This window comes from Pseudophryne corroboree, chromosome 4, assembly GCF_028390025.1.
Source record: "Pseudophryne corroboree isolate aPseCor3 chromosome 4, aPseCor3.hap2, whole genome shotgun sequence".
Lineage (NCBI taxonomy): Eukaryota > Metazoa > Chordata > Amphibia > Anura > Myobatrachidae > Pseudophryne > Pseudophryne corroboree.
In genome coordinates, this window is record NC_086447.1 from 704,894,021 (window position 1) to 704,915,687 (window position 21,667).

General features: G+C 46.7%; 1 protein-coding gene and 1 long non-coding RNA gene across 2 annotated transcripts in view; one reads left to right on the top strand and one right to left on the bottom strand.

The window, feature by feature from the left end:
- RASGRP3 (RAS guanyl releasing protein 3) overlaps window positions 1-8,232 on the top strand; it is a 194,269-nt gene extending 186,037 nt beyond the window's left edge. The window contains exon 14 of the mRNA XM_063917966.1: window positions 5,887-8,232. Within this exon, the coding sequence (XP_063774036.1) occupies window positions 5,887-5,895 (9 nt within the window). The 3' untranslated portion in view covers window positions 5,896-8,232. The remainder of the gene's footprint in view (window positions 1-5,886) is intronic.
- Window positions 1-21,084, bottom strand: part of LOC134910203 (uncharacterized) — a 126,174-nt gene extending 105,090 nt beyond the window's left edge. The window contains exon 1 of the long non-coding RNA XR_010176145.1: window positions 20,853-21,084. This is a non-coding gene — a long non-coding RNA (uncharacterized LOC134910203). The remainder of the gene's footprint in view (window positions 1-20,852) is intronic.
- Between the last annotated feature and the right edge of the window lie 583 nt (window positions 21,085-21,667).

Sequence of the window (21,667 nt, forward strand, 5' to 3'; positions counted from 1 at the left end):
TCCCGCAGCGCGCTGGCAGCTACAATATGTGAGGGGGGTAGCTGAGAATTTTTAGAGGTCTGCCAGTCCCTCCTAGGTGGGTACCTCCTTGTTTCCCTTGCATGCGGCTCATAACTCCTCCTATGCGATCCCTGGTCCCAATTACGTGTATCATGATGTGGTTCATATGCTGGTCTAGGGGGTCGGTATACCTTATGTGTGTCCTTATACCTACAATTCCATGCAAAATGTCCTTCCTTCTTACAGTTATAATCAGGGGTCTGGGGTCTGGGGTTTTGGCTGATGCGGCTTCGTTGTAAGGGCTTTTATACTTACTGTCATCAGCTTTTCCCCCTGTGACTCCCTTTGCTTAATGATGTTCCGATCGTGCTCGATAGCGGACTCTCTTAATGCAGCCACCGAGATACCTCTCCAGTTAGGTTGTGTGGTTTGTACCCTTGTTCTTAATGTTTCTTTTAAGCCGTCCATTAATACTGACACAGCTACCTCCCTGTGGTGTACATTTTCCTTAATGCCCTCGGCCCCAGTGTATCTAGCCATTTCCTGTAGTGCTCGATGGAAATATTCAGACGCCGTTTCACCTTCTTTTTGTCTTATGGAAAAGATTTTATTCCATTTGACAACAGTAGGGAAATATACTCCTAATTGTAGATTGATCTGTCGTACATTCTCCTGAGTGTATTCATCAGTGAGAGGTACTTCTACGTCTAATTTACAATCCGTAATGAATTTCACGGGGTCAATATTGGAGGGTAAACATGCCCGTAGCACTGTTCACCAATCTTTGTTTGTGGGTTCGGTGGCGTTACCTAGTTTTTTAATAAACCTCTGACATGCGGCTAGATCCTTTCTGGGATCGGGAAAGTCAGACATAATTGTCCTCAATTCTGTCCGGGACCAAGGACAATGCATAGCAATGTTCCTGATGGGAGTGACTCCCTGAGCGTCAGTCCTCCCATTGGGGACTGCGATCACCCTGACAGGATTTAGTTTAATTACATCATTCTGGGTTGCTTCTACAATGTGAGGTGCAATTGTCTCTGCATAATGTATGGTACCGTACTTACCTGTGGACACGACATCACCTACTCCTCCACTAGGGGCCTTTACTACTCTTATTGGTTGGTCCATGCCCACCAAGGGTGTCTTGTATGGTGGCTGCTAGAGAGAGTGCCGATATCGTGCTGGGCTCATCTTCTTGCTCGCAGTCCTGAGGGAAGTTTAGAATGGGATACAACTTGCGCGGGTTAGCATTAGTACATTTATCAATTTTACTCTTATCATATATCAGTATGCCATTGTCTGTAGCCACTTTCTCCCCTGTAATATATGGTGGTGGTGGTGCGGTTGCCATCAGTTTCCTGCTAGGTTTGGAACCGGCTGCGTGAGCTAGTTCCCTCTGCATATCGCCCTCTTGCTGCCATAAATGTAAACAGTTTGTGTGTCTGACCCTTTGTTTTTGGGATTTTATCAGACATATCCTAAACCTTAAATTCTGCAACACCTCTGGTTCAAAACTGCCTACCCTAGGGAATGGTTCCCTATCTTCCGCAGTCATACGTTCCCATTCATTGCATAAAACCTCTGTGTGTGATCTATACTTCTCACACATTATGTACCTCGCTGACCCACTGGGCCGCAGAATATCAACCTGAACCCTGGTTGCACATCCCTTACTTGAGCAACTGGCCCCCATATTTTGCAGGTATTGCCTTCTCAGCTAATTCCTACAAAAAAAAACAAAATACTCAATATAAGGCAACGGTGAAAGTTCAACGAGTGCTCTCACCCACTAACGCCCACGTTGGCCAATACTACCAGGGCTGTCTTAACAGCAGTGTAGGCCCCTGTGCACAGCAATGCACTGGGCCCCCGACCCATCCTCCAGCAGTAGGGGTGGGGGGTGCTATCAGCGGTAGCTCTGATGTCCCGCGGGCGGTAGGGGGTGTTCTATCTTCCGCACAGCATGTAGGACCTGGAGCAGTAATTTCTGTAATTACTCCTTTACTGCACAGATGGGGCTAAACTGTAGAAGGGGGCACTGGGCTGAATGAAGGGGCCCTGGTACACGACTTCTGGGGTGGTAGGGGGTGTTTAATACGTAGGGGAGGAGTGGATAGTGGAGTGGGCTTATTTTCTAGTGGGAGGGCAGCTTGCTTGACTGTAGATATCTGAGGTTCCTGAAAATACTAGATTTCTTAGCTTTAAATGGGATAAAAACTATAGAGTCCCACCTTTCAGGAGATACTGAGGACACCTTTCAGGAGGTACTGGGGACACCTTTCAGAAGATACTGGGGACACCTTTCAGGAGGTACTGGGGATACCTTTCAGGAGGTACTGGGGACACCTTTCAGGAGGTACTGGGGACACCTTTCAGGAGGTACTGGGGACATCTTTCAGGAGGTACTGGGGACATCTTTCAGAAGTTTCTGGGGATTTGGGGATCAGAGCTCAGGAGCCAGAGCAATTCATCAACGAAAATCTAAAACTGCATACCAGGCGTGTGGAGCTGGAGCAGGGACCAGCTGCTGGAAGGCTGATATCTCTGGTTCTGGGCATAGTAGAGACAAGCTGCCAGTGTCCACCAAAAGGGAGGAGTCCCAGATTTTGGAGTATACCCTGAGAAAGACTCTAAGTCATACAGAACCTGAGAGATCTGTCTGGGAAGAGCAATTAACAGGCTTGGATGGGGACCACTGCTTTGAAGTCGGATTTCTCCGGTTCCCTATGGCCGATTTTCAAAAATCTGGTACCCCTGGAAAGAGGGGACCCTCAGCTATCATCCTAGGGCCCTTTTACTCTTGGGGCCCTTGGGCAAGAGCCCATTGAGCCCATATGAAAAGACGGCCCTGAATACTACCAAATGCTGTCGTCAGTGAAGTTAGTATCCAACCTAGGGCCCCTGTATAACCTCTATTTACTGGAAGTATATGGGAGTTACTTACCCTTCCCAGTAAATATTGGTTGTTGGAGATTTGCTGAGTGACCAGCGAAACTCCCTTAAAACAAAAACATTTTTACACAAATCACGCTTGCGTATGCTACACCCAGCGCTAATGATCCCGCGATTTTATGCAAAGCTCGTAAAAAGGGAATCACCTTGCGCTAAGTATTGCACTCACGAACGCGCGGTCCAATCGCACAGCGTATAGGTAACTGTTACTTATCCGCCGTACGACTAATGGAATCGTTTTTCAGGCTGCGAAACCTCAGCCGGAGCGTATCAATCAAATGGTCTATATGGGTTTCTTCGCTAACCCCCTGGGCTGCGGTACCTAAACAACAACCTCGCTGACCTTTCGTCTGCGGTACTCTAAACCTTCGCTGACCTTCTGGCCTGCGGTATCTGCTACCTTGCTCCTTTGTACTTTAATCTATGTTAACGTGAGCAAGCCAGTCTCACGCCACCAAGTGTCCACTCACCTGGTGTGGTCTCCTACGGGATCCCGAATTCCCTGGGTCCACAAAACCTTTGTTTGCACACTCACGTTCATTCACTCAAATACACTTTGATTTTTCTGTACAGAAAATTTACTTTCATTCAGATAAACAGCCTTAGTACCAGAGGTAATACAGTAAAAAAGGTTTTATTTAAACTAAATCTTGGACACTGAGCAATTTGTGCTATTACCGCGTGGCTACCATTTCGCGCCTAAACCAAACACTGCTATTGTGTAATTTGTACTTAGCGGTTGTACCCTTACGCACGTTGTGTAAACACGCAATCGTGCGTACGTGTTTACGTTGCGTACGCAGTCCCGTACTTTGTCCGAAACCCGTGTACAAAGAACGTACGTCCGCAATAGTACAAATCCCACACTTCTATAAATGTAAACGATATTACCTATAATCGTTTACTTAACACAACACAGTATCTTTCTGTATAAACCTGTTTAACTAGGCCAGACTGTATTTGTGTTTTAAGTTTACTTCCTTAATATCTAGTCTATGTTTTAACTAAATAGCAACAAATTTCTCAGCACAGGTCAAAATGAATCTAATAATTAATACTTATGGCAACAATGCGAGCAGATATGCAAAGTACAAAATACAGGTGTATGCGTGTGTTGTGTGCGCATTTGGCGCCTAAACAGAAATTCACAGACTTTAAAAATAGCTTTGCATATTTACCTTTTGGATCCCACCAGCATCCCTACAAACCATGCAGAGCAGACGCTTATCTTATCAGCAATTGAGATAGAGTTTACCAGTGTATCCTACGACCAAGAAAAGGCTTACGTAGGATGCCTGTCCACCTTTTGCTGATAGATAAAGTCTGCTGTAACCTGCTAGGCTGTGGGTATGAGGAAAATCCCGGACGAGCGCCCAATTGATAATGTCGATATTATCTTAAACCATAAAGCTATACCTTTAAACACACTTTTACCATTGAGCCGCTGCAGCCGCTAGACTTAATATACACACTACGCACTTTGTACGCTATTTGCGTACCGAGTCTCGAACATTGTACGTACATAGCGTACACACGCTGCGCTGGGTGTACAGAGTACGCACAGCGCGCGCACACTCCTTATGAACTTTAAACCTTATTCGTAATGCAATGCAATGTTATTCTTACACTCTAAACCTTGTGCCGCAAAGCACTGTAATGCCGTTACACCTTAAACCTTATACAGTTAAATACACTTTAAACCCTAGCAGGGAAATGAGGACACAACACAGATTTGTAGTTAACCGCTGGGTTCTAAGGCCACAGTGGATTATTTGAAAGGGGATAACAGTACAAGTTATACACTACAAAGATAACAAGATAAATCTACAACAAAATAATGGCTACAGTCAATGTACATACGTGAGAATGTTCGCTTGCGCAACCTGGACCAGTCCTCCGCTCATCAGGTAGATAGCGTTCAGAGTCTTCTGACCAGCCAGGCAACAACAGGCTTTTTATACACTACTTCCATATACAATACAATGGTCACTGTATTCCCTTTGTCTATTGGACACAGAGATGCATCTTTACATTACAGGAGAGGTCATAGGTTGATTTGAAAAGGTGGGCGATGTCAATCTCAACTGCTCTTGTGGGTGGTATCCTCTGGATTCCCGCCACATACATAATATACAGTAAATACAGTTTATATCTATATTCTACTTCTGCACATAACTATACGCAGGAACATGCAATCTTTCTCTAACCAACACCGGAATGTTACCCTTAAAATACCCTACAGCTGGATACTAGACATCACCCTATAACCTTTCTCTGTCCCTTCCTATCATGCAAAGGTGAATCCCTTAGTCCTGGAATCATTTAAACTGTTGATACTTGCTGATGTGGTGCAGGGGAGATATGTGTACAAAATGCACTATTTGGGTTAAATATGTAATGTTCTGATAACCCTCTATGCACTCACAAACTCCACCGTAAATACCCATACCATGCGCAGGATCGCGGAAGCGATCATAAGCAAATTGCGGATATGTGCATGCACGGCGGAACAAGTGCACGCGCAGCGGGCATGTGTGTGTGGTCAATACATGATGTATGCGTTACAATATATTTCGACTTTGACAATATATATATATATATATATATATATATATATATAATTTACCTTTGTCAGGTAGGTGGTGTAGCGGGTAAGTGCACTTATCCCTGTGGAGGTGACAATTATATCTTGTCCCCCAACCTAAACACATTGTGGCGCCCCTGGGTTTATTAATAATGTTTAGGAACACACAACTTGCCTATTGCAAATTTCTGTTAACCCTACATTGTTTTATAAACTGTTATATTTATGTTGTTATTTGTATCTTTAGATTTGTCAAAATGTTATTGAACATCTGTGTAGTTTGCTAGAACACAAACTAAAAGTACATGCGTTTTTACTAATCCCTTTTCATCTACATCGGTTCATAGGACCGTTGATTCTCTGATCGCCTGCTGTAAAGTGAGGACAACGCCAACAATGGCACTTGATGGAAAAGCCCTCTCAGTAACAAAGGAGAGCAAAAGACGTAGTTGCACTTCCTGCAAATAAAAAGAAATATCCGGGATATATAGCTGGTAAAATAAACTCTTTCTCCTTTTGACTACTAATGGACTTTTAGCACTGAAACACAAACTGCTCCAACAAGTGTTAACTTGGGAAGAAGACACCGCTAATGGATTTCAATATCAGTTCTCTTGTCTCAAGTGTTCTGTTCCACTACATTCCGACATTTGTTTTGTATGTACATAATTGCTTTAGTTTTATTGTGATCTTTTATAAAGATGTGATTGGTATTTAAGAGAGTAAGTGAACATGCATGACATATTATTTAATACCCCTCCCCCATTTTAAAAAAATAGATATTTATGGCATATTATTCTTATAAAACACTGACATGCCCAAAATGCTGGTTTGGCATCCATTTTTAAAGGCATTACCTTAAAAAGCCTAGATAAATGGAGATTGCTGAAAATGTGTTAGTTAAACATTCTGTGCAGAAGATTGTTACAGTTCATGGAAAGGCTTCAACACAACCTTATACAATATATGCAGCCTCAACCCATATTCTATGTTTCACATGGCTTTGTACTGCAAACATTGAGTGCACTGTTCCATCTAAAAAGTAATAACATTAACTAATGCTCTTCAGGGGTATCCAGATGATAGATCGACAGTGTATTGGTCAACAGTCAATAGGTTGCCGACATATGGTTGACATGCATTAGGTTGACAGGTACAAAAGGTTGACAGGTAAAAAGGCCAACAGATGAAATGTCAACAGTGCATAAAGTCAACAGGTACAAAAGGTCAACAGGTTCAAAAGGTCTACATGACAATAGTCGACGCATAAATGGTCAACACATGTTTTCAGGTTTTTCACTGTTTTCTCAACATTTGCTTGATTTACTATCCATGTGGACATCTATTGGGATTATTAACCTGCCCAAAGTATGGTGAGCGAGCCCGCAATTGTACACGTTTGTATTGATGGTAGCAACATAACATGAAATATACAAGATTTGACCAAAAAAATGTTGACCTTTTGTGGGTCGAGCAGTGTCATGTTGACAATTGAACCTGTCAACGTTTTGTACGTGTCAACCTTTTATCTGTCATCCTTTTGTACCTGTTGACTTATTGCACATAAACCTAATGCCTCGACCTTAACATTGCCGATCCATTGATGCGCACCCCTCTTCTGGCTGGAGTTTGCATTAAATAAACATTTTCACGATTTTATTTTCAGGGTGCACAGACACAGACTATCAGTGAAACTCTAACTGGACTTTACAGTACAGGTGAAACGTCAAGTAACAATAAATTATTATTGGTGACTTCAGCTAGTGAATACTGTATGTAGAATATGTAACAGATCCCTATAATGTTTTATTCTCCATTATCACTGACATTTCTCATTAAACATTGTGTGGTTAGCAAGATGCTTACATATAGTCCGGGTGCAAGCAATTACAGAATGCTCAGTGTAATGAGGAAGGCAATATAGGTTTATTTGTTTGGTGAAAGGCAGCAATTTGGAAAAAAAATGAATGCTGCAATTTTTTTTATTGCAGAAGACTATAATAGTGGTTTCTACTTTGTGCAGAATGACTTAAATGACAATCTTACTTTTATAAGCTTTTTTTAGGATAGAATTAACCACCTCCAGGACTAGTTTATTTGCTGTGTTCTGTGGAGACCATTAATAAAATCAGAACTCCAAGAAAGAGAATCCAGCAGAACATTATGTTGGAGAATCCATCGATTCCCCATGCAGTGACATTATGCCACACATTAGTCAGCTGACATGACGTGATCACATCAGAACTACCACTGGTGCTTACACTTATGCCTGTGGCTGAGATGAAGCTGCATAAGTACATACCTGGGCCCAGGAGGGTGTGCAAATGCAGTGGAAGCTTTGTCTTACACTGACAAAAACTATTTCTCCTCGGTGCAAAAGTCCCAGAGAACCATTAAAAGTGAAAGTGTCCTTTAAGCTTACGTCTTGTTCTCCATACAGGTACAAAATGCAGTTAACATTTTAAAATTAATTACAATAGATTGTAAAGAATACATAGAAACCTAAAGCAGCTATAAAATTTAAAATAGTTAAGTAATGTTCACACTACTACTATTTATTTACAGATTTCCTTAAATCACTGGATACATGCATTTCCTTGTGTTTGTTCTTTGATGTTATTTAAAAAATAGCAAAATGTGTTTTTTGCATTTTTGTTTTATGTTATACTAGCAAAAGACATCTAGCCATTGCCAAATTTGATGCCTAATTGTATTGAATAAAACTTTTTAAAGTTCAAGTAGATGACTGTGATTTGGATGACTGTACATAAAAAAAAAACCAAAGTAACAAAATACTGGCTGGACATAGGTGGTCATTCCGAGTTGATCGCTCGTTATTTCTCTAACGTCCTAAGTGGATGCTGGGGACTCCGTAAGGACCATGGGGAATAGCGGCTCCGCAGGAGACTGGGCACAAAAGTAAAAGCTTTAGGACTACCTGGTGTGCACTGGCTCCTCCCCCTATGACCCTCCTCCAAGCCTCAGTTAGATTTTTGTGCCCGAACGAGAAGGGTGCACACTAGGTGGCTCTCCTGAGCTGCTTAGTGAAAAGTTTAGTTTTAGGTTTTTTATTTTCAGTGAGACCTGCTGGCAACAGGCTCACTGCACCGAGGGACTAAGGGGAGAAGAAGCGAACTCACCTGCGTGCAGAGTGGATTGGGCTTCTTAGGCTACTGGACATTAGCTCCAGAGGGACGATCACAGGCCCAGCCATGGATGGGTCCCAGAGCCGCGCCGCCGGCCCCCTTACAGAAACAGAAGACTGAAGAGGTCCGGAAAATCGACGGCAGAAGACGTCCTGTCTTCAATAAGGTAGCGCACAGCACCGCAGCTGTGCGCCATTGCTCTCAGCACACTTCACACTCCGGTCACTGAGGGTGCAGGGCGCTGGGGGGGGGGCGCCCTGAGACGCAATATAAACACCTTAGATGGCTAAAAATACATCACATATAGCTCCTGGGCTATATGGATGCATTTAACCCCTGCCAGAATTCACAGAAAAACGGGAGATAAGGCCGCCGAGAAGGGGGCGGAGCCTATCTCCTCAGCACACTGGCGCCATTTTCCCTCACAGCTCCGTTGGAGGGAAGCTCCCTGGCTCTCCCCTGCAGTCACTACACTACAGAAAGGGTTAAAAAAGAGAGGGGGGCACTAATTAGGCGCAGTATTAAAGATACAGCAGCTATAAGGGGAAAAACACTTATATAAGGTTATCCCTGTATATATATAGCGCTCTGGTGTGTGCTGGCAAACTCTCCCTCTGTCTCCCCAAAGGGCTAGTGGGGTCCTGTCCTCTATCACAGCATTCCCTGTGTGTGTGCTGTGTGTCGGTACGTTTGTGTCGACATGTATGAGGAGAAAAATTATGTGGAGACGGAGCAGATTGCCTGTAATAGTGATGTCACCCCCTAGGGGGTCGACACCTGAGTGGATGAACTGTTGGAAGGAATTACGTGACAGTGTCAGCTCTGTATAAAAGACAGTGGTTGACATGAGACAGCTGGCTACTCAGCTTGTGCCTGTCCAGACGTCTCATAGGCCGTCAGGGGCTCTAAAGCGCCCGTTACCTCAGATGGCAGATATAGACGCCGACACGGATACTGACTCCAGTGTCGACGGTGAAGAGACAAATGTGACTTCCAGTAGGGCCACACGTTACATGATTGAGGCAATGAAAAATGTTTTACACATTTCTGATAATACGAGTACCACCAAAAAGGGGTATTATTTTCGGTGAGGAAAAACTACCTGTAGTTTTCCTGAATCTGAGAAATTAAATGAGGTGTGTGATGATGCGTGGGTTTCCCCCGATAACAACTGATAATTTCTAAAATGTTATTGGCATTATATCCTTTCCCGCCAGAGGTTAGGGTGTGTTGGGAAACATCACCTAGGGTGGATAAAGCGCTCACACGCTTGTAAGAACAAGGGCTCTACCCTCTCCTGAGATGGCCGCCCTTAAGGATCCTGCTGATAGAAAGCAGGAGGGTATCCTAAAATGTATTTACACACATACTGGTGTTATACTGCGACCAGCAATCGCCTCAGCCTGGATGTGCAGTGCTGGGTTGGTGTGGTCGGATTCCCTGACTGAAAATATTGATACCCTAGATAGGGACAGTATATTATTGCCTATAGAACATTTAAAAGATGCATTTCTATATATGCGTGATGCACAGCGGAATATTTGCCGACTGGCATCAAGTCTAAGTGCGTTGTCCATTTCTGCCAGTAGAGGGTTATGGACACGACAGTGGTCAGGTGATGCGGATTCCAAACGGCATTTGGTAGTATTGCCTTATTAAAGGTAGGAGTTATTTGGGGTCGGTTTTTCAGACCTGGTGGCCACGGCAACAGCTGGGAAATCCACGTTTGTACCCCAGGTCGCCTCTCAACATAAGAAGACGCCGTATTATCAGGCGCAGTCTTTTCGTGGGCAAGCGGGCAAAAGGTTCCTCATTTCTGCTTCGTGACAGAGGGAGAGGAAAAAGGCTGCAGAAATCTGCCAGTTCCCAGGAACAGAAGCCCTCTCCCGCCTCTGCCAAGCCCTCAGTATGATGCTGGTGCTTTACAAGCAGAATCAGGCACGGTGGGGGCCCGTCTCAATGAATTTCAGCGCGCAGTGGGCTCACTCGCAAGTAGACCCCTGGATCCTTCAAGGGATATCTCAGGGGTACAAATTGGAATTCGAGACGTCTCCCCCTCGCCGTTTCCTAAAGTCGGCTTTACCGATGTCTCCCTCTGACAGGGAGGCAGTTTTGGAAGCCATTCACAAGCTGTATTCCCAGCAGGTGATAATCAAGGTACCCCTCCTGCAACAGGGAACGGGGTATTATTCCACACTATGGTGGTACCGAAGCCGGACGGCTCGGTGAGACCGATTCTAAATCTAAAATCTTGAACACTTACATACGGAGGTTCAAATTCAAGATTCAGTCACTCAGAGCAGTGATTGCGAACCTGGAAGAAGGGGACTACATGATGTCTCGGGACATCAAGGATGCTTACCTTCATGTCCCAATTTACCTTTCTCACCAAGGGTACCTCAGGTTTGTGGTACAGAACTGTCACTATCAGTTCAGACGCTGCCGTATGGATGGTCCACGGCACCCCGGGTCTTTACCAAGGTAATGGCCGAAATGATGATACTCCTTCGAAGGAAGGGAATTTTAGTTATCCCTTACTTGGACGATTCCCTGATAAGGGTAAGATCCAGGGAACAGTTGGAGGTCGGTGTAGCACTATCTCAGGTAGTGTTGCGGCAGCACGATTGGATTCTCAATATTCCAAAATCGCAGCTGATTCCGACGACTCGTCTTCTGTTCCTAGGGGATGATCCTGGACACAGTCCAGAAAAAGGTGTTTCTCCCGGAGGAGAAAGTCAGGGAGTTATCCGAGCTAGTCGGGAACCTCCTATAACCGAGCCAAGTCTCAGTACATCAATGAAAGGGTTCTGGGAAAAATGGTGGCTTCCTACGAAGCAATCCCATTCGGCAGATTCCACGCAAGAACTTTCCAGTGGGACCTGCTGGACAAATGGTCCGGGTCGCATCTTCAGATGCATCAGCGGATAACCCTGTCACCAAGGACAAGGGTGTCTCTCCTGTGGTGGTTGCAGTGTGCTCATCTTCTAGAGGGCCGCAGATTCGGCATTCAGGACTGGGTCCTGGTGACCACGGATGCCAGCCTGCGAGGCTGGGGGGGCAGTCACACAGGGAAGGAATTTCCAGGGCTTATGGTCAAGCCTGGAGACATCACTTCACATAAATATCCTGAAGCTAAGGGCCATTTACAATGCTCTAAGCTTAGCAAGACCTCTGCTTCAAGGTCAGCCGGGGTTGATCCAGTCAGACAACATCACGGCAGTCACCCACGTAAACAGACATGGTGGCACAAGAAGCAGGAGGGCAATGGCAGAAGCTGCAAGGATTCTTCGCTGGGCGGAAAATCATGTGATAGCACTGTCAGCAGTATTCATTCCGGGAGTGGACAACTGGGAAGCAGACTTCCTCAGCAGATACGACCTCCACCCGGGAGAGTGGGGACTTCACCCAGAAGTCTTCCACATGATTATAAACCGTTAGGAAAAACTCGACAGGTATTGCGCCAGGTCAAGGGACCCTCAGGCAATAGCTGTAGACGCTCTGGTAACACCATGGGTGTACCAGTCAGTGTATGTGTTCCCTCCTCTGCCATCTCATACCCAAGGTACTGAGAATTATAAGATGGAGAGGAGTAAGCACTGTATTAGTGGCTCCGGATGGGCCAAGAAGAACTTGGTAACCGGAACTTCAAGAGATGCTCACGGAGGATCCGTGGCCTCTACCTCTAAGAAGGGACCTGTTCCAGCAAGGACCCTGTCTGTTCCAAGACTTACCGCGACTGCGTTTGATGGCATGGCGGTTGAGCGCCGGATCCTGAAGGAAAAAGGCATTCCGGATGAAGTCATCCCTATCCTGATCAAAGCCAGGAAGGATGTAACTGAAAAACATTATCACCGCATTTGGCGAAAATATGTTGCGTGGTGCGAGGCCAGTAAGGCCCGACGGAGGAAATTCGAATGGGTCGATTACTACATTTCCTGCAAACAGGAGTGTCTATGGGCCTGAAATTGGGGTCCATTAAGGTTTCAAATTTCGGCCCTGTCAATTTTCTTCCAAAAAGAACTAGCTTCAGTCCCTGAAGTTCAGACGTTTGTAAAAGGGGTACTGCATATACAGCCTCCTTTTGTGCCTCCAGTGGCACCTTGGGATCTCAATGTAGTTTTTTGGGTTCCAAAAGTCACATTGGTTTGAACCACTTAAATCTGTGGAGTTAAAATATCTCACATGGAAAGTGGTCATGCTGTTGGCCCTGGCCTGTGCCAGGCGCGCGTCAGAATTGGCGGCTTTATCCTGTAAAAGCCCTTATCTGATTTTCCATTCGGACAGGGCGGAATTGAGGACTCGTCCTCAGTTTCTCCCTAAAGTGGTTTCAGCGTTTCACCTGAACCAACCTATGGTGGTGCCTGCGGCTACTAGGGACTTGGAGGACTCCAAGTTGCTAGACGTTGTCGGGGCCCTGAAAATATATGTTTCCAGGACGGCTGGAGTCAGAAAATCTGACTCGCTGTTATCCTGTATGCACCCAACAAGCTGGGTGCTCCTGCTTCTAAGCAGACTATTGCTCGCTGGATTTGTAGTACAATTCAGCTTGCACATTCTGTGGCAGGCCTGCCACAGCCAAAATCTGTAAATGCCCATTCCACAAGGAAGGTGGGCTCATCTTGGGCTGCTGCCCGAGGGGTCTCGGCTTTACAACTTTGCCGAGCAGCTACTTGGTCAGGGGCAAACACGTTTGCTAAATTCTACAAATTTGATACCCTGGCTGAGGAGGATCTGGAGTTCTCTCATTCGGTGCTGCAGAGTCATCCGCACTCTCCCGCCCGTTTGGGAGCTTTGGTATAATCCCCATGGTCCTTACGGAGTCCCCAGCATCCACTTAGGACATTAGAGAAAATAAGAATTTACTTACCGATAATTCTATTTCTCATAGTCCGTAGTGGATGCTGGGCGCCCATCCCAAGTGCGGATTGTCTGCAATACTTGTACATAGTTATTGTTACAAAAATCGGGTTATTATTGTTGTGAGCCATCTTTTCAGAGGCTCCTCTGTTATCATGCTGTTAACTGGGTTCAGATCACAGGTTGTACGGTGTGATTGGTGTGGCTGGTATGAGTCTTACCCGGGATTCAATATCCTTCCTTATTGTGTACGCTCGTCCGGGCACAGTATCCTAACTGAGGCTTGGAGGAGGGTCATAGGGGGAGGAGCCAGTGCACACCAGGTAGTCCTAAAGCTTTTACTTTTGTGCCCAGTCTCCTGCGGAGCCGCTATTCCCCATGGTCCTTACGGAGTCCCCAGCATCCACTACGGACTATGAGAAATAGAATTATCGGTAAGTAAATTCTTATTTTTTTTTCCGCAACGGAGCGATTAGTCGCTAATGCGCATGCGCAATGTACGCAGTGCGACTGCGCCAAGTAAATATGCTATTAAGTTTGGTATTTTACTCACGACATTACGAGGTTTTTTCTTCGTTCTGGTGATCGTAGTGTGATTGACAGGAAGTGGGTGTTTCTGGGCGGAAACTGGCCGTTTTATGGGAGTGTGCGGAAAAACGCTGCCGTTTCTGAGAAAAACGCGGGAGTGGCTGGAGAAACGGGGGAGTGACTGGGCGAACGCTGGGTGTGTTTGTGACGTCAAACCAGGAACGAAACTGACTGAACTGATCGCAGTGGCAGAGTAAGTGTCGAGCTACTCAGAGACTGCTAAGAACTGTCTATTCGCAAATCTGCTAATCTTTCGTTTGCAAATCTACTATGCTAAGATTCACTCCCAGTAGGCGGCGGCTTAGCGCGTGCAAAGCTGCTAAAAGCAGCTTGCGAGCGAACAACTCGGAATGACCACCATAGGCAGGTGGCATGGGGTGAAAAAAAGTATACAGAGGGAGGCATGGTGCCTGCCGGGATCCCGAGCAGCGGTCACATGACTGGATCCCTTAAGGCAGGGGTGGGGAATCTTTTTTCTACCAAGGGCCATTTGGATATTTATAAAATCCTTCGGGGGCCATACATAAATTCTCAACTTAAAAAATGACCCTGCCCCCCAGTAGGTCTGCCCCTTAGAGGTACTGTGCCCAAAAAAATGTGTGTGGTCAATTAAAATGGGACGTGATACACATATGCTCCCAATAGTGCAGTGCCGGATACACAATTGCCCCCACAGTACCAGATACACAATTGCCACCACAGTGCCAGATACACAATTGCCCCCACAGTGCCAGGTATACAAACGCTCCCACAGTGCCAGGAATACAAATGCCCCCACAGTGTCAGGTATACAAATGCCCCCAACAGTGTCAGATCCACAAATGCCCCCACAGTGCCAGATCCACAAATGCCCCCAGTGTCAGGTATACAAATGCCCCCACAGTGTCAGGTATACAAATGCCCCCACAGTGCCAGATCCACAAATGCCCCCACAGTGCCAGATCCACAAATGCCCCCACAGTGCAAGGTATACAAATGCCCCCACAGTGCCAGGTATACAAATGCCCCCACAGTGCCAGATCCATAAATGCCCCCACAGTGCCCCCCCACCCCACTGTGCTGCTCACCGCTGCTGCTGCTGCTGCTGCTAGATCCGGCAGCGTGTCTCGGGTGTCAGGACAGGGAGGAGAGCGTGGCTATGTCGGGCAACGGCGGTGTGTAGGACCTCAAACCAGCCGTCGGTTCGTGAGCCAATCAGAGCTCGCGGACCGGCAGCAGTGGCTCCTGATTGGCTGCCGGTCCGTGAGCTCTGATTGGCTCATGTACCGGCGGGTGGTTTGAGATCTTACCTGCCGCTGGACATAGTAGCTGCGCTCTCCTCCCTGACATCTGAGACACGCTGCCGCCATACTGAGCGGCGGCGTGTCTCACTGACACAAGTGGGTGGGCAGGAACGAACGGCTGTGCAGGCCTTATACGGCCCGCGGGCCGGAGGTTCCCCACACCTGCCTTAAGGCAATGGTTGTACACCATTAAAGTTAAGCAACTTGCATTGAGTCTGAAAACTTCCTGGATGACCTGGATTTCGGTCACCATAATTTTAATTCCAGAGAGTGACACAAGAGAGGAGAGAGAGAGAGAGAGACAGAGATAGTGAAAGAAAGAGAGAGAAATAGTCTAGTTTAGACATGGGGACCACGCTGAGGAAAATCTATTTGGGATTTACAGTAGTGTGGCCCAGATTTATCAAAGCTGGAAGAGAGAGAAAGTGGAGAAAGTACCAACCAATCAGCTCCTGTCATTTTTCAAACACAACCTGTAAAGTAACAGGAGCTGATTGGTTGGTACTTTATCTCTCTTTCCAAGCTTTGATCAGTCTTGGCCTTTACGAGATGTGTTCATGTCATAAACCAAATTTTCTCTACAAGTAAGACCAGAGGGTTTTACTTTTACTGTGTGTGTGTGTGTGTGTGTGTGTGTGTGTGTGTGTGTGTGTGTGTGTGTGTGTGTTAGGTTTAGGCTCCTTGGGTAGGGTTAGGCTGCAGGGAGGGAGGGTTAGGTTTAGGTTCTCCTGGGGTGGGTCAGGGTTATGCTGCGGGGGGAGGACGGGTTAGGTTTAGGCTGCAGGAAGGGGGGGGGGTTAGATTTAGGCACCTCCAGGTAAGAGTTAGGGTTAAGATGCATGGGGGGAGGGTTAGGTTTAGGCTGCAGGGAGGGATGTCATTGAGGTAATGTAAGTATACTTACCTTCCCCATGTCAGGATTCTAAGCATCGACCACCAGCATTTCCTACCTAAAACATGAACAACAGATCTCTGAAAACACATTCACCTATTTGCCTGTCCATATGTGATTATCTTACATTGCTTGTGTCCCTTTTACTGTTTACATATGACTCATCTCTCCAGTCTGAGAGGCATTTTATCAATTTTACTCAGGATTGGTAATCTTCTTTTAATACAATAGCTTGACAATAGCCAACAATATGACAAACAGCGGGTAATGATGTAAGTATTTGTCTTTGCCCAGAGCTAAAGGTATTCCAGAAAAACGATTTCTTGCACAAGTACATTTTACATTTCCCCATACTTGCCTACTTTTGAAAACTAGTTTCAGGGAGATTGTAGGTGTAAGCAGAAGCTTCGTGTCATGCCCGACCCAAAGGGTGTATCTAACTCCACCTATGGGTGTGTCTATTGCCATAATGGGGGCGTGTCCTTCATTGTTAGGCGCTCACTCCAGTGACTATATGGCATATCTCCCAACTTTTGTCACTCTGAAAGAGTGACTTCTGTGCGCGCGAAACGCGCACACGCAAAAGGGGTGTGGCTTATTAAATGGGGCGTGACTTCATGGGAGGGCCAACGAACGTGATCCACACCCCGTTTTCGTCACTGAGGGGGCATGCCCAGCGCTCTGTGAGCTGCTGGTATGGCCCCTCTCCTATCTCCAGTGAATAGACGCTGTGCGACAGGGACGAGCGTCCAGCCAAAGGCGCGGCCGCCTTAACATATTGCTGAACTAGCTACTCCTGTAGTCATCCCTAGTGCAGTGAAGCCGGGGAGTGCACAAAGTAGTAGGACCAGGAACGGCACGCCAGCCGATAGCCTCTGACTGGGGCGCCTGTCCGTACCATCAATTGGAACTGGACCTGCCTCTCCAAAGCAGGAGAGCTATTCATTCGGCAAGCGTATCCAAGTTTCAACTTTCATATAGTGACTGTAAAAAGAACTCTTCCAGTGGGAGGTGCTAAAATCAAGAATATTATCCCAAAGATTGGGGCATATCAATATTGCTATCCTCTGGAATTGTTTGGAACGGTCATTTAAAATGTAAAATTCATTAGTCACAAGAGACCGCAGAATTATCCCAACGCATATTGTGGAGAATTGTATTGGTGTGGATACATTCAGTTTAAATAATTGCAACATAGTATGCTGATATTGCAAGTGTATCCCCCCCGTACAGCTGAAATTGTTACATGCAGTGCTTTTACTGTCTTGTATGATCTCTGAAAGAGAGTGTTAAGTAAAAGAAATATTGAGTATATGTGGTTTTAAATGTGATTTTATGGTTGATCTTAATTGTTTAATAAATACTCTTTGTTATTGGACAGCGCTTTCATAATTTATTCACTATCCCTATAACACTGACCCTATCCCTATAATGCTGACACTGTCCCTATAACACTGACCCTATCCCTATAATGCTGACACTATCCCTATAACACTGACCCTATCCCTATAATGCTGACACTGTCCCTATAACACTGACCCTATCCCTATAATGCTGACACTATCCCTATAACACTGACTCTGTCGCTATAACGCTGACACTATGCCTATAACGCTGACACTATTCTATACTATAACGCTGACCCTATCCCTATAACACTGACAATATCCCTATAAAGCTGACCCTATCCCTATAACACTGACCCTATCCCTATAACACTGGCAATATCCCTATAAAGCTGACCCTATCCCTATAACACTGACCCTATCCCTATAACACTGGCAATATCCCTATAAAGCTGACCCTATCCCTATAACACTGACTCTATCCCTATAACGCTGACCCTATCCCTATAACGCTGACTAACACTGACCCTATCCCTATAACACTGACCCTATCCCTATAATGCTGACCCTATACTATACTATAACGCTGACCCTATCCCTGTAACACTGACCCTATCCCTATAACACTGACTCTATCCCTATAACATTGACCCTACCCCTATAACGCTGACCCTATCCCTATATCGCTGAGCTTATTACTATAACACTGACCCTATCCCTATAACGCTGACTAACACTGACCCTATCCCTATAACACTGACCCTATCCCTATAACGCTGACCCTATCCCTATAACACTGACCCTACCCCTATAACACTGACCCTATCCCTATATCGCTGACTTTATCTCTATGACACTGACCCTATCCCTATAACGCTGACCCTATCCCTGTAACGCTGACCCTATCCCTATAACGCTGACCCTATCCCTGTAACGCTGACCCTATCCCTATAACGCTGACTTTATCTCTATATCACTGACCCTATCCCTATAACGCTGACCCTATCCCTGTAACGCTGACCCTATCCCTATAACGCTGACCCTATCCCTGTAACGCTGACCCTATCCCTATAACGCTGACCCTATCCCTATAACGCTGACCCTATCCCTATAACGCTGACCCTATCCCTATAACGCTGACCCTATCCCTATAACGCTGACCCTACCCCTATAACACTGACCCTATCCCTATATCGCTGACCTTATCTCTATAACACTGACCCTATACCTGTAACGCTGACCCTATCCCTATATCGCTGACCTTATCTCTATAACACTGACCCTATCCCTATATCGCTGACCTTATCTCTATAACGCTGACTCTGTACCTATAACGCTGACCCTACCCCTATAACACTGACCCTATCCCTATATCGCTGACCTTATCTCTATAACACTGACCCTATCCCTATATCGCTGACCTTATCTCTATAACGCTGACTCTGTACCTATAACGCTGACACTATACTATACTATAACACTGACCCTATCCTTGTAACTCTGTCCCTGGCCCTATAACGCTGACCCTGTCCCTGTAACTCTGACCCTGTCCCTGTAACTCTGACCCTGTCTCTGTAACTCTGACCCTGTCTCTGTAACTCTGACCCTGTCTCTGTAACTCTGACCCTATAACGCTGACCCCGACCCTATACTATAACACTGACCCTCCCCCTGTAACTCTGACCCAGTCCCTGTAACTCTGACCCTATAACGCTGACCCTATCCCTGTAACACTGATCCTATACTATAACACTGACCCACCCCCTGTAACTCTGACCCAGTCCCTACTACTCTGGCCCTATAACGCTGACCCTATACTTATAACACTGACCCTGTACTATAACACTGACCCTGTACTATAACACCAACCCTCCCCCTGTAACTCTGACCCTATAACGCTGACACTATCCCTGTTCCTATAATACTGTCAGCGCTCCCCCTAGGATGAGTGACAGTCAGCTTGGGCCTGCAAGCAGCAATAACATGTTATCACTCAGCACCCACTTTGTTAATTTTCTTCAGCCCTGCCCTGCTCTCCCCACCCCAGCTACATGGACCCCATCCAAGACGCAGGCTGGCTTTTTTGGTTACCTTACATTGTGTGCTGCTGCCGCCACTGGTGATGAGGTCTCTGCAGCCGCCACTGATGAAGTCTCCGGGTCTCCGCTGCTGGGGTCTCCACTGCCACCACTGCTGGGGTCTCCGGGTCTCCGCTGCTGGGGTCTCCACTGCCACCGCTGCTGGGGTCTCCGCTGCCGCCGCTGCTGGGCACTCCGCTGCCGCCGCTGCTGGGGACTCCGCTGCCGCCGCTGCTGGGGTCTCCGCTGCCTCCACTGCTGGGGACTCTGCTGCCGCCGCGCACACAGCCTCCCTGCCAGCTGCGCACCGATAACCCCGCGGTGGCCAGCAATTAAGCAACATCCAGGCCCCGCCCACGGCATTTCCCAACTGGCGCATGCGCAGTCCGCATATTCCCACAAAAATTGTTAAAAAAACGGGAGAACAGGGCATATTTGCGGGGCAGCGGGAGGTTGAGGTCAAAACCGAGAGCCTCCAGCTGAATGCGGGAGGGTAGGTAAGTCTTCTGCACACACAGATCCCCTCCCCCCACATTACATTATACACAGCATACAGTACATAGCCCCCCTCCCTCATATTACACCCAGTACATTACATTAAACACAGCATAAAGACCCCCTCCCCCACATTACTTTAAACACAGCATACAGTACACTACACAGCCCCCCCCTCCCCCCATATTACATTATACACAGCATACAGTACACTACACAGCCCCCCTCCTCCATATTACACTATAGACAGCATACAGTACACTACACAGCCCCCCCTCCCCCCATATTACACTATACACAGCATACAGTACACTACACAGCCCCCCCTCCCCCCATATTACACTATACACAGCATACAGTACACTACACAGCCCCCCCTCCCCCCATATTACACTATACACAGCATACAGTACACTACACAGCCCCCCTCCCCCCATATTACATTATACACAGCATACAGTACACTACACAGCCCCCCCTGCCCCCATATTACATTATACACAGCATACAGTACACTACACAGCCCAGCCCCCCCTCCCCCCCCATATTAGACCCTGTACCACATTGAACTGCATCATACACACATTACCCACAGCCTCCATTCCCCCTTATTACCCCTAGCACTCACCTGTGTATGTTGCTTCTTCTACTAAAGGATGGGAGCTGACCCCTGACAGTGTGGGAGGCAGCACAGTGCACACATCGCCAGTGAGAGGTGAAGAAAGAAGCTGAGGCTGCTGCTGCTGCTGCAGGGCTGATCCACGCTACAGCCCTGAGTGTGGTGGGAGGAGCCAGTCGAAGGAAAGCAGAAGCAGAGCCCTGCTGCTGTGCTGCAATGTGCAGGACACACAACCCTGCGGTGGACGGCCAGGAAGTCTCCCGTGCTGGCCACGCCCCCCGACCTTCCGGGCTCGCGCATGCGCGGTACATATAATCAGACAAGGAGCTTTAAAAACCGGGAGGGCTGTCAGGGTTCCGGGGCAGCGGGAGGCTCATCTGAAAATCGGGAGCCTCCCGCTGAATACGGGAGGGTAGGCAAGCCTGCATTTCCCTACAGTCACTTACACACAGAGAGGCCGATTCAGAGTTGCACGCAAGTTGTGTGTGCGAATGCATTTGCATTGTATGCATGGAACTAAATGCAGATATTCGCTCAGATGTTGAGATACACACATTAATGTGACTGCATCGCCAGTATACATCCACATGTTGAAATAGCTGATATCATTATCAGTGTGCAATTGTATCAGCTCTATAACTGGTACAATGGGGGTAATTCCAAGTTGATCGCAGCAGGAAATTTTTTAGCAGTTGGGCAAAACCATGTGCACTGCAGGGGGGGCATATATAACATGTGCAGAGAGAGTTAGATTTGGGTGGGTTATTTTGTTTCTGTGCAGGGTAAATACTGGCTGCTTTATTTTTACACTGCAATTTAGATTG